The sequence below is a fragment of the Mustela lutreola genome, chromosome 8 (assembly GCF_030435805.1).
Source record: "Mustela lutreola isolate mMusLut2 chromosome 8, mMusLut2.pri, whole genome shotgun sequence".
Classification (NCBI taxonomy): Eukaryota; Metazoa; Chordata; class Mammalia; order Carnivora; family Mustelidae; genus Mustela; species Mustela lutreola.
The window spans coordinates 5,638,436-5,652,379 of NC_081297.1; the positions used below are offsets into that span (position 1 = coordinate 5,638,436).

A 13,944-nucleotide genomic window follows, 5' to 3' on the forward strand; every position below is an offset into this window, starting at 1 on the left:
AACAAGGGGCCAGCACTGTTTGGGGAGAGACAACAGGCTCCGTTTCCACCATTTCTCCCCACTGGCCCCGGGGGACACCACGGTGGTTCCTGCCAGGAAATCCCCTTCTGCCTCATGGAGAACCCAGAGAAGGCAGCGGAGCAGCCCCAGGGACGCTCAGGCTCCGCCCAAAGCTGCAGAAGTAAATCACCATGGCCAGCCTGGGTCCTAAACCCAGGGTCTCGGAGCAGCCCCTGCAGGGACCCCCCCCCGGGCCTGAGGGAAGCCACGCGAGTGCCCTGCCTCGTGAAGCTGCCCCTGCACGGGGTGTCAGCAGGTCCAAAGTGATCTCCGTGCTGACAACTGCAGCAGCTCTGCAGAGAAAGAGGCATCGCGCTCTTTGATGATTTTCAAACAGAAAAACCAGGGCCAAGAGACTGTGCCCAAGATCTAACGCAAGGTCAGTGCCAAGGTCAACGTCACTCCCTTCCCCGCCCTGCCCACCCCACACATGGTTGTTGGCAAAGCTCGCGGGATGTACTGCCTGTTTCTTCTAGAACTCAAAAGCTGAGCTCTCTAGGGCCACCAGGGAAGGTGGCCTGAGCACGTGGCCTGGGAAAAGGGACAGTGCACGGGGAGGTGAAGGAAAGTCTGGTCTGCTACAGGCCGGCCTCCTCGGCCTTGAGGCTCCCACCCCGCCCCACCCAGCACACACACGTCCCTCCCAGGCGCCCTGTCCTGGCGGTGGGTGGCACACACTGTCCTGGCGGCCGGTGACACACACTGTCCTGCCTCCTCTGCTGCCAAGGACCAGCCGGGCGCTCCTGTCCCTCCCCGCCCCAGCCCGGTCTGGGAAGACTGCGTGGGGAGAGAGGGGCGCAGCCCTGTGGACCGCAGGCTTGAGCGGCCGCCGGCCATCCGCGGCCCCAGTCCTTCTCGAGACCGGGGAGCCCTACCCCAGGCTCACTGTGTCTGGCGGGAAAGCAGCAGGGGGAGCTGGGTTCCAGATGGGCCCCTCTGGGGACCCACGTCCCCACCCTTCTCCCAGGTCCTCCCTGCTGGCTGCCCCCGGGCCCCGGGGAGCCCTGTGCACCCTCCAGCCAAACCTTTGTCTACCCAGGAGCCCTCATTCCTAAGCTGTGATTTTGGCGCATAAACCGTAATCGCTGGCCGGCGCTTCTTTTGTTTTCCTAGATGGTGGGGAGCCGGGGTGTGGGGAGCCCACCGGAGCCCATGCAGCCGCAGAACTGGGGCCACCCTCTGCACTGAAGGCGCCCCCAGGAGCCCATGCGCCCCCTTCTCTGCTCCTCTGTGAGGCGGACAGCTTTGCCCCCCCGCATGTGATCCCTGAGGACGGCGGAGGCAAATCACCACTAAGTGAGCGGCCCGGGACCCCAGGGCTCACCGCAGTCTCTGCCCCATTTCACACGGCCTCTGCCCTCTGGGGCAGGGAAAGGCCAGTCGTTAAGTTTCTGGAGGCCGGACGGGGAAGGACACCGATCTGCGGTGCATCTCGTTACCTCCAGTAAAACGAGGACCTTGAGACTGACTTGGGCAGTTAGGGAATGACAGAACAGCAGAAAAGGGAGGAGTATCCAGTGTCCCCACAGCCAAGCCTGCGGGAAGATGAACGAATCTCCTTCCCACCTCCAGAGCAACCACAGAGCCTGGGGAGCCCCCTGGGGAGCACCGTCCTGCTGAGTCAAAACCCCTCCGTACACCCCCCAAGCCCCACTCCCAGCCCTGATTTTAGCCCTGGGGCCCCTTGGGGCAGGTCTGAGTCCCTGGGGTGGGAAGATGCTCCTCAGGGATTCAGCAGCCCCTGCTCAGGTCCAACAGCCCCCTGCAGCCCCCGCAGACACCCCCCCCCCACCCCGGGATCTTCTAGATCATTCTCTGAACAGGTCCCAGCCTGTCTCCACCCCTTCCTTTAGAAGGGGGTGCCCAGAGCTGGAAAGGAGGGCCATCTGCAGGCTCCTCCTTCCTACAGAATTGAGTCCAGCGCTGGGAGACCAGCAACGAGCAGACAGACAGCGTCCAGCTGCCATGAAGCTCGTGCTCTGGCTGAGGGTGGGGGATGGGCGCAGGATCAGACGGGGTGCTCTTCAGCTTGATAGGCGGCCAGGTGGCCTCTCCGAGGGGCTGACATTTATGCCAAGACCCCAGCGATGAGAAGAGCAGCTGAAGCCAGGGCTCTAGACAGCAGCAGACACTTTCTTCGCAGCCTGTCCCTGGTGCCTCCCCATGCCCGCTGTCTCTGCCCCATCCCCCGGATGCCCCCGGGCTTCTTTCTCAGGGCCAGCAACAGAGATGGCGCTGGGAAGGAGGTTCATCCTTAGAGAGAAAATTCCAGAATTCCAATGACAGGGAGAAGAGAGGATTACATGGCTGCTCAGGCAGCCCATCCCTCTCCCCTCGGGCAAGCCGTCTGGGCAACCGAGTGCCTCTCTCAAAGGCGCGGATCTGTGTCCAAGCAGAAAGACAAGCAGACAAGGTGCCCGAAGAGGGGAGTCCAGCAGCTGGCCCCAGCCAGCCCAGAACTCTGCCCTGAGCCCTGAGTGCCCACCAGCCGGTGGTCTGCAGGGCCCCCCAGGGGCCAGCAGCAAGGCCCAGTGGAGATGTCCTGTCTGGCAGCCTCTCTCCCTGTGGCAGGGTCAGTCCCAAGATCCTGGGGGTGACAGGTCCCCCAGCGGGCACTCCTGCCTGTGTCCCTGTCCCTGATGGAGACTGCTGTCAAGATGGGCACTTTCTTGGTCAGCAACACCTACCGCTGTGCCTGGAACAATCGTGCCTTATACAGGTTTGTTGAAAGGAGAGCCAAGAGGAGGGAGAGAGAGGAGGAAGGAACCACGGAGCCTCTTCCACACCCGCCCCCACAAGAGTGCCCCAGGAGTGCCCTAGATCCCTGTGCACACCCCCCTCCCCTCCCCCCTCTTCTTCCCCTCCCCCCCTTTCCTGGAGCAGGTGCCTGAAGTAGCCCAGAAGTCCCCTTCCCCACAACTGAGTGTGTCGGGGTCGGGGTCAGGCCCTTTCCTGGAGGGAGGTGGGTGGACAGAAAGGCTTAGGGACACTTCTGTTTTGGCCCCCACAGTCCTGGCCAGAGGGGGTCCCGAGCTTTTCTTCCCTCTGTTTCTGGAAGCTGGACAGGCCCCCCGGGGAGTTTGATGAGCGGTGCACTCTGTCCTGTTCCGACCAGAGCCTGAGGCTCTCCCTGTGGCATCAGGATTCTGAGAACTGAATGTGTTTTTGCCATTTGGCACAGCAAGAGGCCTCACCGGTCCAAGGGTAGCCGGTCCTCTGACAGCAGCAGGAGCAGGGGTAGCTCCCGAGCCTCGCGGCCCAGGCATGGTCCTGCCCTGGTGTGGCTGAGCCCCTCCCCACCTGCCCCAGTCTCAGGGGGACACAGAGTCGGCCCCACCCAGAGCCCTGCCCTCCCTCTGGGGTTCACCAGCCGCAGGGGCTCCCCCAGCCCGGCTGCCTGCCCCCTTCCCTTATCAGCTCAGGCTCAGTGCCTCCTCGGGGACCCAGGTGTCCGCTCTGGTTCATCCTGCACGCTGCGGAGAAATAACCTTCCAGGAGCACCGCTGTGCCCACACACCTCCTCTGATTAAAAACCTTCAGCAAGCCTCCAGTCGATCTTCTGGAAAAAAAAACCAACGCACTAACAATGCACAGATTACGCTGCGTCTCTAAAGCAAGCTACTCCTGCCCCTGCTGCCAGCTCTCTCTCCGTACGGCTCCCTTGGGCCTCACAGCAACATCGACAGAGACATTATTTCCTCCCCATTTTACAAGGAAACTGAGGCAGGGGGTGTAACAGACTAGTCCCAGGTCACGGAGCTGGGAAAGGCCTCCAATGGTACTTGAAAGGATTTCCACACTCCGTCCGTCACGGGCCGTCCGTCATGGGGCTCCAGGCTCTCCCCTGGCTCCCGGGCTTTGGGACGCCCCCAAAAGGCATGACATGTCCCCACCACCATCCTTCTACTCTCAAGGTTCCTCTGCCAAGAACGTTCTCCCACCTGCTGAGAGCTCCCCACCCCCAGCACCCAGCCCGGGGCCACCCTTCACCCGGCACACCCAGGACCCTGGAATCCATCGAAGAGACACCTGCTACCCGTTGTCCTCGCATGTGGTGGTTCATGCCCACATCCCTCTCCCTTAGAGGGCAGAGGCCGGTGTGACATTCCTTCTGTGTCCTCACACACCCGTACGTAAGAAGGTGGGTGGTCCAGGAGGACGCTGCGGAATGAGTGAATGGATGGACAGATGTCACCACCGCTGTCACAACCACATGCTCTGGTGCAGGGAAGCACGGCTCCTCCAGGAGACTGGGGAAGCTGCCGGCACCAGCGTCTCGGGGTGGCAGGGTGGGTATTGGGGCTGGCAGGTCCCCAAACACAGCGCCATCTGTTCCCAAACAGAGTGACTCAGACTCGACTTGTGCAACCAGCAGCCTCCCACCGTGGAGACCTGTAGAGACGAGTGCCTCCTCCCCCGGATTCCTCCCCACAGGCCGTGCCTATCTGCCCAGTGGGGCGAGGGACGAGTTGGGGGGGTGGGCCCCTGGTGGAGTCATGGATTCCGGGGACCGGCTGAAGCAGCACTGCTTACTCTTGGCTTCTCCATCTTGGCCACGCAAGCACTTGGGAACGTAAAACAGATGCTCAAACCCGGGCCACTGGCCCCGCTGGAGGGTCAGGTCATCCGTCTCCCCAGGCCAACTGAGGGTCAGAACCCTAGGGTGCTCCAGACCTTCTGGAGGTCAGAATGTCGGGGGATCCACACATGGCCTTTTTCAGCAGCTCTCGAGTGCATCGTTGTTTGGTGGAGGGAGGCGTCGCTGGCCTTCAGCCAAAGGCAGGTGCAGGGGTTCCTGGGGGCCTGCGTCGGTGAAGTGTCTGCCTTCAGCTCGGCTCCTGATTTCCTTGCTAGCAGGGAGCCTGCTTCTCCCTCTGTCTGCCGCTCTCCCTTCCTGTGCTCACTCTCTCTGTGTGTCAAGTAAATTAATTAAATTTTTTTTAAAAACAAACAAACAGAAGCAGAAGACGGCAGGCACAGGCTGGACCGGGGGAGGTGAGATGCGCGGCGGGGGCCAGTGCCTTGGGCGTGAGGCCGTCCGCAGCGGGAGACGAGCCCGAGGATGGTAAACAAGTGTAGATCAGCAAGAAGGAGCTTGCAGAACGGGGCGTCTGGGTGCTTTCCCAGATGGAGGAAAACCAGGAGCAAGGGCGGGGTGGGGGGAGCAGGGGTGCTCCTGGGGGGGTGGGCGGTGGCTGGGAGAGGCGGGCTGTGCTCCCTCTGGAGGGTAACTGAGCAGTTCAGCACGAGAGGGGCTTGGCAGCCACACTGTGGACCTAAAACTCAAAACCTGGACTAGTTTATGAGCAAATGGGACAAGGTGTCCTATCTAGATGTTTTCCTGCGACTCTGGGCCCTGCAGGCCCTGTATCCGGGGGGCAGAGGGGACAGTGCCCTGTGAAGAGCGCTGGTGCAATGGCCTGACGTCTCACCTCTGGTGTCCTGTGACCTACGCCACCCGGACGCTCCCTGTTTCCACACCAGGAACGAGTGAGCCTATGATGGTTCATTCTTGCTGTCTAGCTCGGCTGGACCACAGGACCCCCAGAGGGCTGGGTGTATGGGATGGGGGGGAGGTGGCCTTCCCCAGGGTAGGGGCACCAACAGTCCATCCAGGGCCCACAGAGATCAGAATGGCGGAGGAAGGGTGAGGTCACTCCCGTTCTTGAGCCAGGACAGGGGCCCGCCTGGATCTTGGGCTTCCAGACTCAGGCTGAGCGACACGGTGGCTCAGGGGACTGCTCGGCCACCATAATCACATGAGCCAATTCCTGTAGCAAACGTCCTCTTACATCCCTCCTCTACGTCCCCAGAGCACCCTGGCCGATGCAGGACTTTCAGAAATGTATATCCTGGATGTGGGAGACTGACGGCAGGGAGGTGCCTCTTGCTCAGTCACTCCGGTCTTTTCTCGAGCTGTGGAGCAGACAATGCAGAGGCCCCATCCAAGCCAGCAGGGGTAGAGGTGAGGCCTCATGGGGGAAGGAGCCCGCCGGGGCACGCGGCACCCAGGGCAGGCGCGGGGAGGGTTCGCGACTGACCAGCCACTCTCCTGGGGTCCCCACACCCTGGGCTCAAGGGCAGGTCCCAGTGTGATTGTGGACTAGTTTGCATTATTATTTGGGGATCTGAGAAAGAAGACTGGGCCTTATTCACAAGAAACTATAACACAAGATGCACCTCAATGAGGGAGAGAGTCAAGCCTTCACTCTGGCGGGTCTGTGTAGGACTCGCCGCTGGCCAGGCCTGTTCTGGAAGGCTTCCTGGAGGAGCAGGCATCTGCTACGGACCTGAAAAGAAAGGCCTGTCAGGAATGGATGTAAATCGGGATTTTCAAAAATCCGGGGACGATTCAGTGAGAAAATGTATTATTCAGTATGTGGAATTTGAAATCGCCGTTTTGACCAGGAGTAGAGTAATTCATCTAAAACCCACGTCCTGGTGAATGTCTTGAAGCGTCTGGGGAGGACTTGGCTTCAGCTCAGACTAGTTTTGCTTTCCCCGAACGCTTCCCCCACTAGACTTCTCAGTTGGGTTCCGCTCCGCTGAGTGTCCAGTCCGTGGCTGGTCACTATTTCAGAGGCCGAGCCTTTACCGAATACCGCCCAGAACCGAACACCGAAGCGTCTGTCTGTCCGGGCCCGTGTCTGTGAACCAAGGCAGCGGCCTCTGCTGAAAACCTGTGAGCAGACAGACCTGCCTGTCCACGGCCCGTAGACTCCGGCCGCCGGAGGCCCGCACGGCTACTCCGTCTTGAAGAGACGCTTTTCTCGTCCCCCCGAGTCATGGGCCCAACGGACGAAAACGAACACAGGAGCAAATGAGAACAGGACACAGAGAACGTCCATCTTTGTCCGGTGCTGGGGCGACGTTCAGGTGAACCTGGTGATGGACCAAACCAAACAACTCCAGGAAGCTCAAACCCTCAACCGGGCAAGGAAAATGCCACAGAAATACTCCAGAGTGTTGAACCATTGCATCCAATATGAATCCCCGTAATCCTCATAAAGTGTTTTTACAAACAAGTTTTGTTTTTTTTTTGTTTTTTTTTTTTTAATTGGGAAATACCAGCAAATAGGCCAGGGGCAGAACCAGTCTTGGCAAATGGACGTCCAGGGAACTGACTCTCCCTGAAGTCACCCCAGGCTGCGTTGGCTCTGGGGACGCCTCTCGAGCTCCTTCCCGTCCTCCCCAGCGCTCTAGATTGGGGCCGGCGGCTTCCCAAACTTGGACTCTACCCTCGAAGGTCCTCCAGGAGATGGGAAGTCGCTGCTGAGGCTGTTTCTGCGCATCTCCTCGAGGCCAGGTGTAGCCAGAAGGTCGTCAGCCTCGTGGCCTTCCAGAAGACGCTCCTGTGGGTCCTGACCAGGCCTCTCCAGCAGACCCCCCATGCCCGAGGAGTCCTTCCTCCTTGGGGTGGGGCTGCCAGGGTCCAGGACGGAAGAAGCTCTGGGGGGAGAGGGGGAAGGGGCCGCCTCTGAATCCTTGAGGTCCACACACATCTGTCCCTCAGGGGAGACCTGAAGTGAGTCACTTCTTTCCCCAGACCCTCAGATTCCCCGTTCGTCCTCAGAAGCAATAGACAGAGAGACACTCCTGCTGCTCTGTTCCTGCCTTCTGGCCCCACACCCTGGTCCCAGGAACAGCTCGTGAGGGAGCGACCTCAGGCGCCCCACCTCCTAGCCCCCGGGGGCTGCCAAGGGCTTCACATCTCTCCCACCCTCCACCAGCTCCAGTCTTTCTAGCGCCGCCTGCATAATGCTGAGCTGGGCTCTTTGTAGACATCTGAAAACACAGAGAACAGACGAGCTAGCCGCCCCGAAGCGGGCAGCGAGCTGGCAAGGCGTGGGGGACGGCCCCCGGGGCCCTCGCCTCCCTGTCCCGAGCAAACAGCAGCAAACAGCAGTCCTGAACACGCAACGCTGTTGATGGTGGGAGTTTTCTCTTCCTGTGCATGAGCCACATGTTTGGGGGGGAGGTATTGTATTTTTTTTTTAAAGAAAGAAAATCGATTTTACACTCCACCCCCTCCAGCAGCAGTTCTCAGACATTTGGGGCCGGGGGACAGTGAAATACCCACATTCACTGGGGGCACTTTATAAGGACTCTTCATTTTTCAGAGTAAGAACATGAAAAAAACAAACAAACAAACAAACAAAAACCTCACAGAACCATCACCAGCCATCATAGTGGCTTCATGGAAGAAAACACATTTAAAAAATACAGAATGAAAATACAGAATGAGCGTATTCTCAGAATTTTAAACATGGCATACATTTAGGCTAGTTGGAAACATCTTTATTTTTAGCTGTTTCCACCCAGAGCCTGGAAACCTTCACCTTGGGTCAGCTTGGCATTTAGGACTCACTAATTTAGAAACTCAGACCTCTGTGACCTATGTCCGTCAGGGACAGGGACTTTCTGTAGGGAACCACCCCCGTCCTGGACCCAGGAGTATTGCTACCACTCCTTTCCTCACCACACCAGGCCTGGTGGCTACCTTTGCCCCTTCTTATTGTCACATCCGAGCCTCCCCCAGACCCCACACCTCTGTCATGTTGCTCCCCGGTCCGTCCCCTGCCTCCCTCAGAACCTTAGGGGAGCTGAGGTTTCCTGCCTCAGAGCCTCCCCAGCCCACCAGCTCTCCCAGTGCTCAACCCTGTTTGGACACAGGGTTGTCCTGTGTCTGACACCTGCTGGGCTTCATGATGGGGGGGGGGGGGGTCTGGCCGTACCTGGGGACTTGATCTGAGGACAGGGCTGGGAAAGAGATAGAAGCGTGTGAGGGTCACAGGAGACTGAAATGACCTACGATGATGCCCAATGGGAGAAAGAAAACGGAAAGATGTCATCCGAGCCGCAGCCCCCCCCCACCGCCCCCGGATCTGTCCCTGTCCTGCCTCACTGGGGTGCGCTGGGCAGGCTCTGCCACTCGCCCCCGCCCTCGCTGGAATGAGGGGCAGGCGGGGAGGGCGGGAGCCGGTATTTTGCAATACCCCCGCCTCCCCCAGGGAAGCTGGCTCTGTCTCCCCACCCTGGGCTGAGAACCACTGACTTGGCACAGCTAGGATAAGGCACAGTCAGTCATCGCCAAAAGTAAAGGAAAAGCTCATATCACGAAGGAGGAAGCAAAGCCCGCCATCGCACGGCACCGGGGCCGCACAGCGGGTTGCAGACGATGCCAGGAAACCCTGTGTGCTTTCCGAATCCTGAGGCCTAGGGCTCGTCTGCCTCCCCTACAACCCCAGGACCTCAACCCAGTGCCACCCGGGGCCTCGGTTTCCTCCTGGCGGATCGCCCTTGGGTTGAGCCCCACCCCCCCTGAGAACCAGGACGAGGAAGGGAGCCTCGCAAACTGTGACCGGCAGCCTCCAAGGGGCCTGATCCTGGGCAGCCGCACTGCAGGGCCACAAACCCCGTTCGAGCGCGGTTGGGGCAGCAGAGGATGGCGATGTGCAAAGGATGCTAACGTTACCGTCTGTGGCGCGCACAGTGTCCCTGTCCCAGGCTCCAGCTCCAGCCTCCCGTCCGGACCCGGGAGCTCAAGCAGAAGCAGAACCTTAAGGCAAAGAAACGTGCCTCTCGGGCCCCCTCCCAGCCCGACGCACCCCTCCCGCACCTGTTCTCCTCCCCGGGCCTCTGGGAGACGCTGCGGGAGGACTGTGGGGCCGGACCAGGCTGGTTCTCCCCAGTGGCCCAGGAAAGGGGTCAGAGGCGCAGAAGAAACCCAAATACCGCCATCCGGAGGCTTCGATTTTCCGCCTTCCCACCAAGCACTCAAGCACCGGCACACACCGCCCTCGGAGCTCACACTCCTTTTATTTCAACCTCCATTGCCTCGGGTTTCCTCACGACAGCCCAGTGCAGCGGGGGATCCCCGCTTCTCTACAGGAGCCGCTCTGAGGTCTCGCCGGGCACAGAGCGCAGACCCCAGGCCCGAGAGAGAGTGGGTAATCCGCCCCCCACCACCGCCCAGACCGCCCCCGGACGTCCCCGCCGCAGAAGCGGAGGCCCCGAGAAGGCAGGAGGAGCAGGAGACGGGCCGGGGCGGGGCCTCACTTCTGGGAGAGGATGCGCAGGAACTCCTCGTAGTCCACCTGCCCGTCCTTGTTCGTGTCCGCCTCCTGGATCATGCCCTCCAGCTCCTCCTGGGAAAGCGTCTGGCCCAGCTTGGCCATGGCCTGCTTGAGCTCGTCCACACTGATGCGGCCGTTGCCGTCCAGGTCGAAGGCACGGAAGACCTCCCGTATGTCCTGCTCGCCGCCCTGGGATTTCATCCTCTTGGCCATCTCTGCCAGGAACTCCTGGAAGCTGATGACGCCGTCGCCATCCGTGTCCACACGGGCGATGAGCTCCTTTAGCTCCGCTTCTGACAGATTCTTGCCCAGGGCCTGCATCACGGCACCCAGCTCCTGGGTGTCGATGGTGCCGTCCCCATTCTTGTCAAATCGGGAGAAAGCCGCCTTGAATTCAGCCACCTGCTCCGCAGACAACTCCTCGGCCATGTCGTCACACCTGTCACGGAGCTGCCGACCTGGCTGCCGACCGGCTCAAAGGGCTCACGTCCGAGCTGGGGACCAGGGACCGGGACAGGCAGGCCAGTCTGTGTGAGGGCAGAGCTCCCGTGGCAGCCTTGCCATGGGTTGGGAGCCCCCTCCTTTTCTGCAGTTGGAGCGAGGGAGGGGTAAGGCTCTCCGCCCTCCCCATGTCCTTGGGCGAAATCCTCCTCCCAGAGAGGGACAGACCAGTGACAGACCAGAAATGCAGGAACCGGAGTGGCAGGACCCGCCCTGGAGATGCTGGAGCAACCTTGCGTGGGGGCCATCGGAGGCCTGCCAGCCTCCCTGCGCCCTGAGAGCTGAGGTGCCCCCTTGGAAGCTTCTCACAGAGACCATGGCTGGGAAGGGAAAGAGAACCTCCCTTGGTGGCCACAGCAGGTCCTGGAGGAGAGGGGGACTATCTGGCCTTCCTTTCTGTGCTCCTCTGGGGCTGCTGTCAGGCTCTCCTCCCACAGGGCAGGCCAGTAGAGGCGGATATAGGAGAATTGCTTGGAATTCTACCAGGGTGGACCCATGGCATCCTTAAAATTTCCAGCCCAGGGTGGCATCCAGATCTATAGATGGAAGATGTGGCCCGCTGCTGCTGGCATCTCTGAGCAAGCGAGGGGCCTGGACGCACGCAGAACCCGGCGCCCGGTGGTACTGTTTACGACACCAAGGTTCCATGTGTGATTTCGGAGGAAGGGGCTTCTTGTCCCCCCAGAATACCTCTCCTCGGGTTCCGTGATTCCTCTGGGCTGCTCCATCACTAGGGTCAAGCTTTTCGTGAGGACATGGGGGAGGAGTGCGGAGTCCTGCCCGAGAGCTGTGGGGGTGCCAGGGAGCATGTGGCCCCCAGTCTTCTGTGATCTCTGGAAGGAAGCCATCTCTGCCCACTGCTCTGAGAAGCAGAGTGTAGACCAAGAGCTCAACCCGCAAGGACTATTCCCAAGTCCTTAGCAAGTGAGACCCGAGGCTCTGAGGGGACGCTGGCACTGGAATCCCTGGGGTGTCTTTCTCAAGCACATCTCCTCTTGGTCCCTCCACATCCCCAGGACTTCCAACCACCTGTGCCTCTATCTATGAAATGGGGTCCTTCACTCTCCCGAGGAGCTGTATAAATTTCAGCTCTCTCTGGCTCAGCCCCTCAGACAGACGGAGTCTGTCCTTCCCTAGACGACAGCCAGACGAACACCTCCCTCGGCGGGGCACATCGGCCTCCCCAGCCCACTCCCGAGCCAGGGGACCCAGATGGAGAGAGAGACACACAGGGCAATGTCCCATCCATCTAACTTCTTTTACACAGGGCAATGTCCCATCCGTCTAACTTCTTTTGCAACGAAGTCTTGATGGAGGATTGCTGTTTCATCTCTGTGCGGGAACGGCACGGAGACCTCAGTAAACGTTGAGCAATCCGGGTCTCAGTGAAACCGCCAGCGGTGTTGGGTGGAGAACGTGGTCTCCCTGGGACGCTCCTGCCTCGCACGTGACCTGGGACGGGTGGGGCTCCCGACAGAGAGGACCTGCTCTTAAGGATATTTGAAGATATAAATCTGTATTTTACATCGTCTTCTTACCTTATTAGGAAGACTGTGATTAAAAGTCCAAGATGCTTAACATTTTGTTAGTTTCCCTTGGTGTCAGAGGATGCATCGAAAACAAGGAAGAACTTTCCAGATGCTATCAGGAGACGAAAGCTCTTGGTTCTAGCTCCATCACAGATTTGGAAACTTAACTTGGGTCTTAATATCTTCATCTATAAAATAGGACAGTGTGCCCACCATCTATGATCAGGGCACTCGAGATCAAAGATGAAAGCAGCTTTGATCAACGGAAGGCATTATTATGCTAGGGTAAAACTCATCTCCGGGAACAAACTGGTTTGTGTTTGATGTGAACCAACACTCAGGAAGAGGAGGACCTCAGTCTCAATTTTGTTATTACGCCTTTCTCGATGGGACTGATAAACTAGACTCGTCTGCCTGCAGGTTTTAGTCACATCAAACAGTCCGAGGCCCAGACATTAGTCGGCTCTCGGACATCGGCCCCAACAACGCCGTTCCGCAACGAGCAGAGACTCGTATTTCGAGAGAGCATCTGGCGAGTGTCCTCATGGGACTGGAAGGGGAGAATGATTGTCACTCCCTCTCCCCATGGAGACAGAAGGAGTCTCAGGAGGGACAGGCCTGTGTCCAAGGCCACCCAGTAACTGGGGAGGCAGCCGCAGCTCTGGTGAGTACCTCCCCACCCTCGGCCTGCCATTTTGGACCCTGCTTCGTCTCTGATGGGTGTGTTCTCTTCTCAGAGCATGAATCCAAGTGGAAACGACTCCCTCCTCCTCCCCACCTGGCCTCCTGCCTCAGCAGGTGAGTGCCCGGTCCACTGCACGGCCGCATCGGGGACCGCTGCTCCCCAGGGACCAGCACAGGGTGTCTGAGAGCTGAACTCAGGCCTGGGAAAAGAGGATAGATAGCCCGGCAGGCGTCACGAGAACCTAATCCAGCTGGATGAAGTCCCCTTCTTCCTCCGCAAGAGCCCCGCTCGGCTCTTTGGAAGCAGTGGGAGGGAGCTGGACCCTCACGTCCAAGGGTGTCTCCTCAGGGGGCCACACCTCTCGCGGGGCTCCCTGTCCGTGGGATGAAGGTGTCCATCAGGGATGAGTCTGAGGCTAGGAGACTGTCACCTAAAGCACACACAGGAAGACACATCATACGAAGCATACGTAGGCCCCTCCCATCAGCCCATGGGGTGTCCGTGTCCCTCCCCCCCACGGAGTGTGAGGAAGGAGAAGAAAGGCTGCCTCCCAGGGGGTATAGAAGGACCACGTCTGAGTGGGTGGGGGGGACCCAGATGGGCTGAGAAAGGTCCCCCGGAGCCAATGAGAACAGAGAGCAGAGCCAGGCAGCGCGGAGACCAGCAGGGGGGCTGGAGAGAGCCCTGGGCCTTCCTGGTGTCACCTGCCGGAGGTCAGCCCTCCTGCCCAGGACTCCCTCCCTCTCTGACCCCTCTCAGTTCATCTCCCCGACCCTGCTGCCTGGGACGCTGGGACGCTGGGACGTCTCCCAGTGAGAGCAGCCGCCCCCTGGGTTGAGGAGGGATCAGGGAGGAAGCAGCCATCCCCACAGGCAGCAGGGAGGGGGTCCTTACTCCCCACTGCTCATGCAGTAGCCCTGCGTGTGCATACATGTGTGCGTGTGTGCACGCGTGTGTGTATGTGCACATGTGTGTGCGTGTGTGTGTGTTGGGCACCGGCGTGTGAGGTGGCTGGCCTCTGGCTCAGGCCCTCACTACTGACGGCTTCCCCAGGAACAGAAGCACACTCAGCCCTCCCTTCCCCCTTCTCCCG

The 13,944-nt window shown here is 59.8% G+C and overlaps 1 protein-coding gene across 1 annotated transcript; it reads right to left on the reverse strand.

Moving 5' to 3' along the window:
* Window positions 1–9,898: 9,898 nt before the first annotated feature.
* On the reverse strand, window positions 9,899–13,156 carry LOC131839863 (calmodulin-like). The gene has a single exon (XM_059187554.1). The coding sequence runs from the start codon at window positions 10,563–10,565 to the stop codon at window positions 10,116–10,118; it is 450 nt and encodes a 149-aa protein (XP_059043537.1). The 5' UTR covers window positions 10,566–13,156; the 3' UTR covers window positions 9,899–10,115.
* Between the last annotated feature and the right edge of the window lie 788 nt (window positions 13,157–13,944).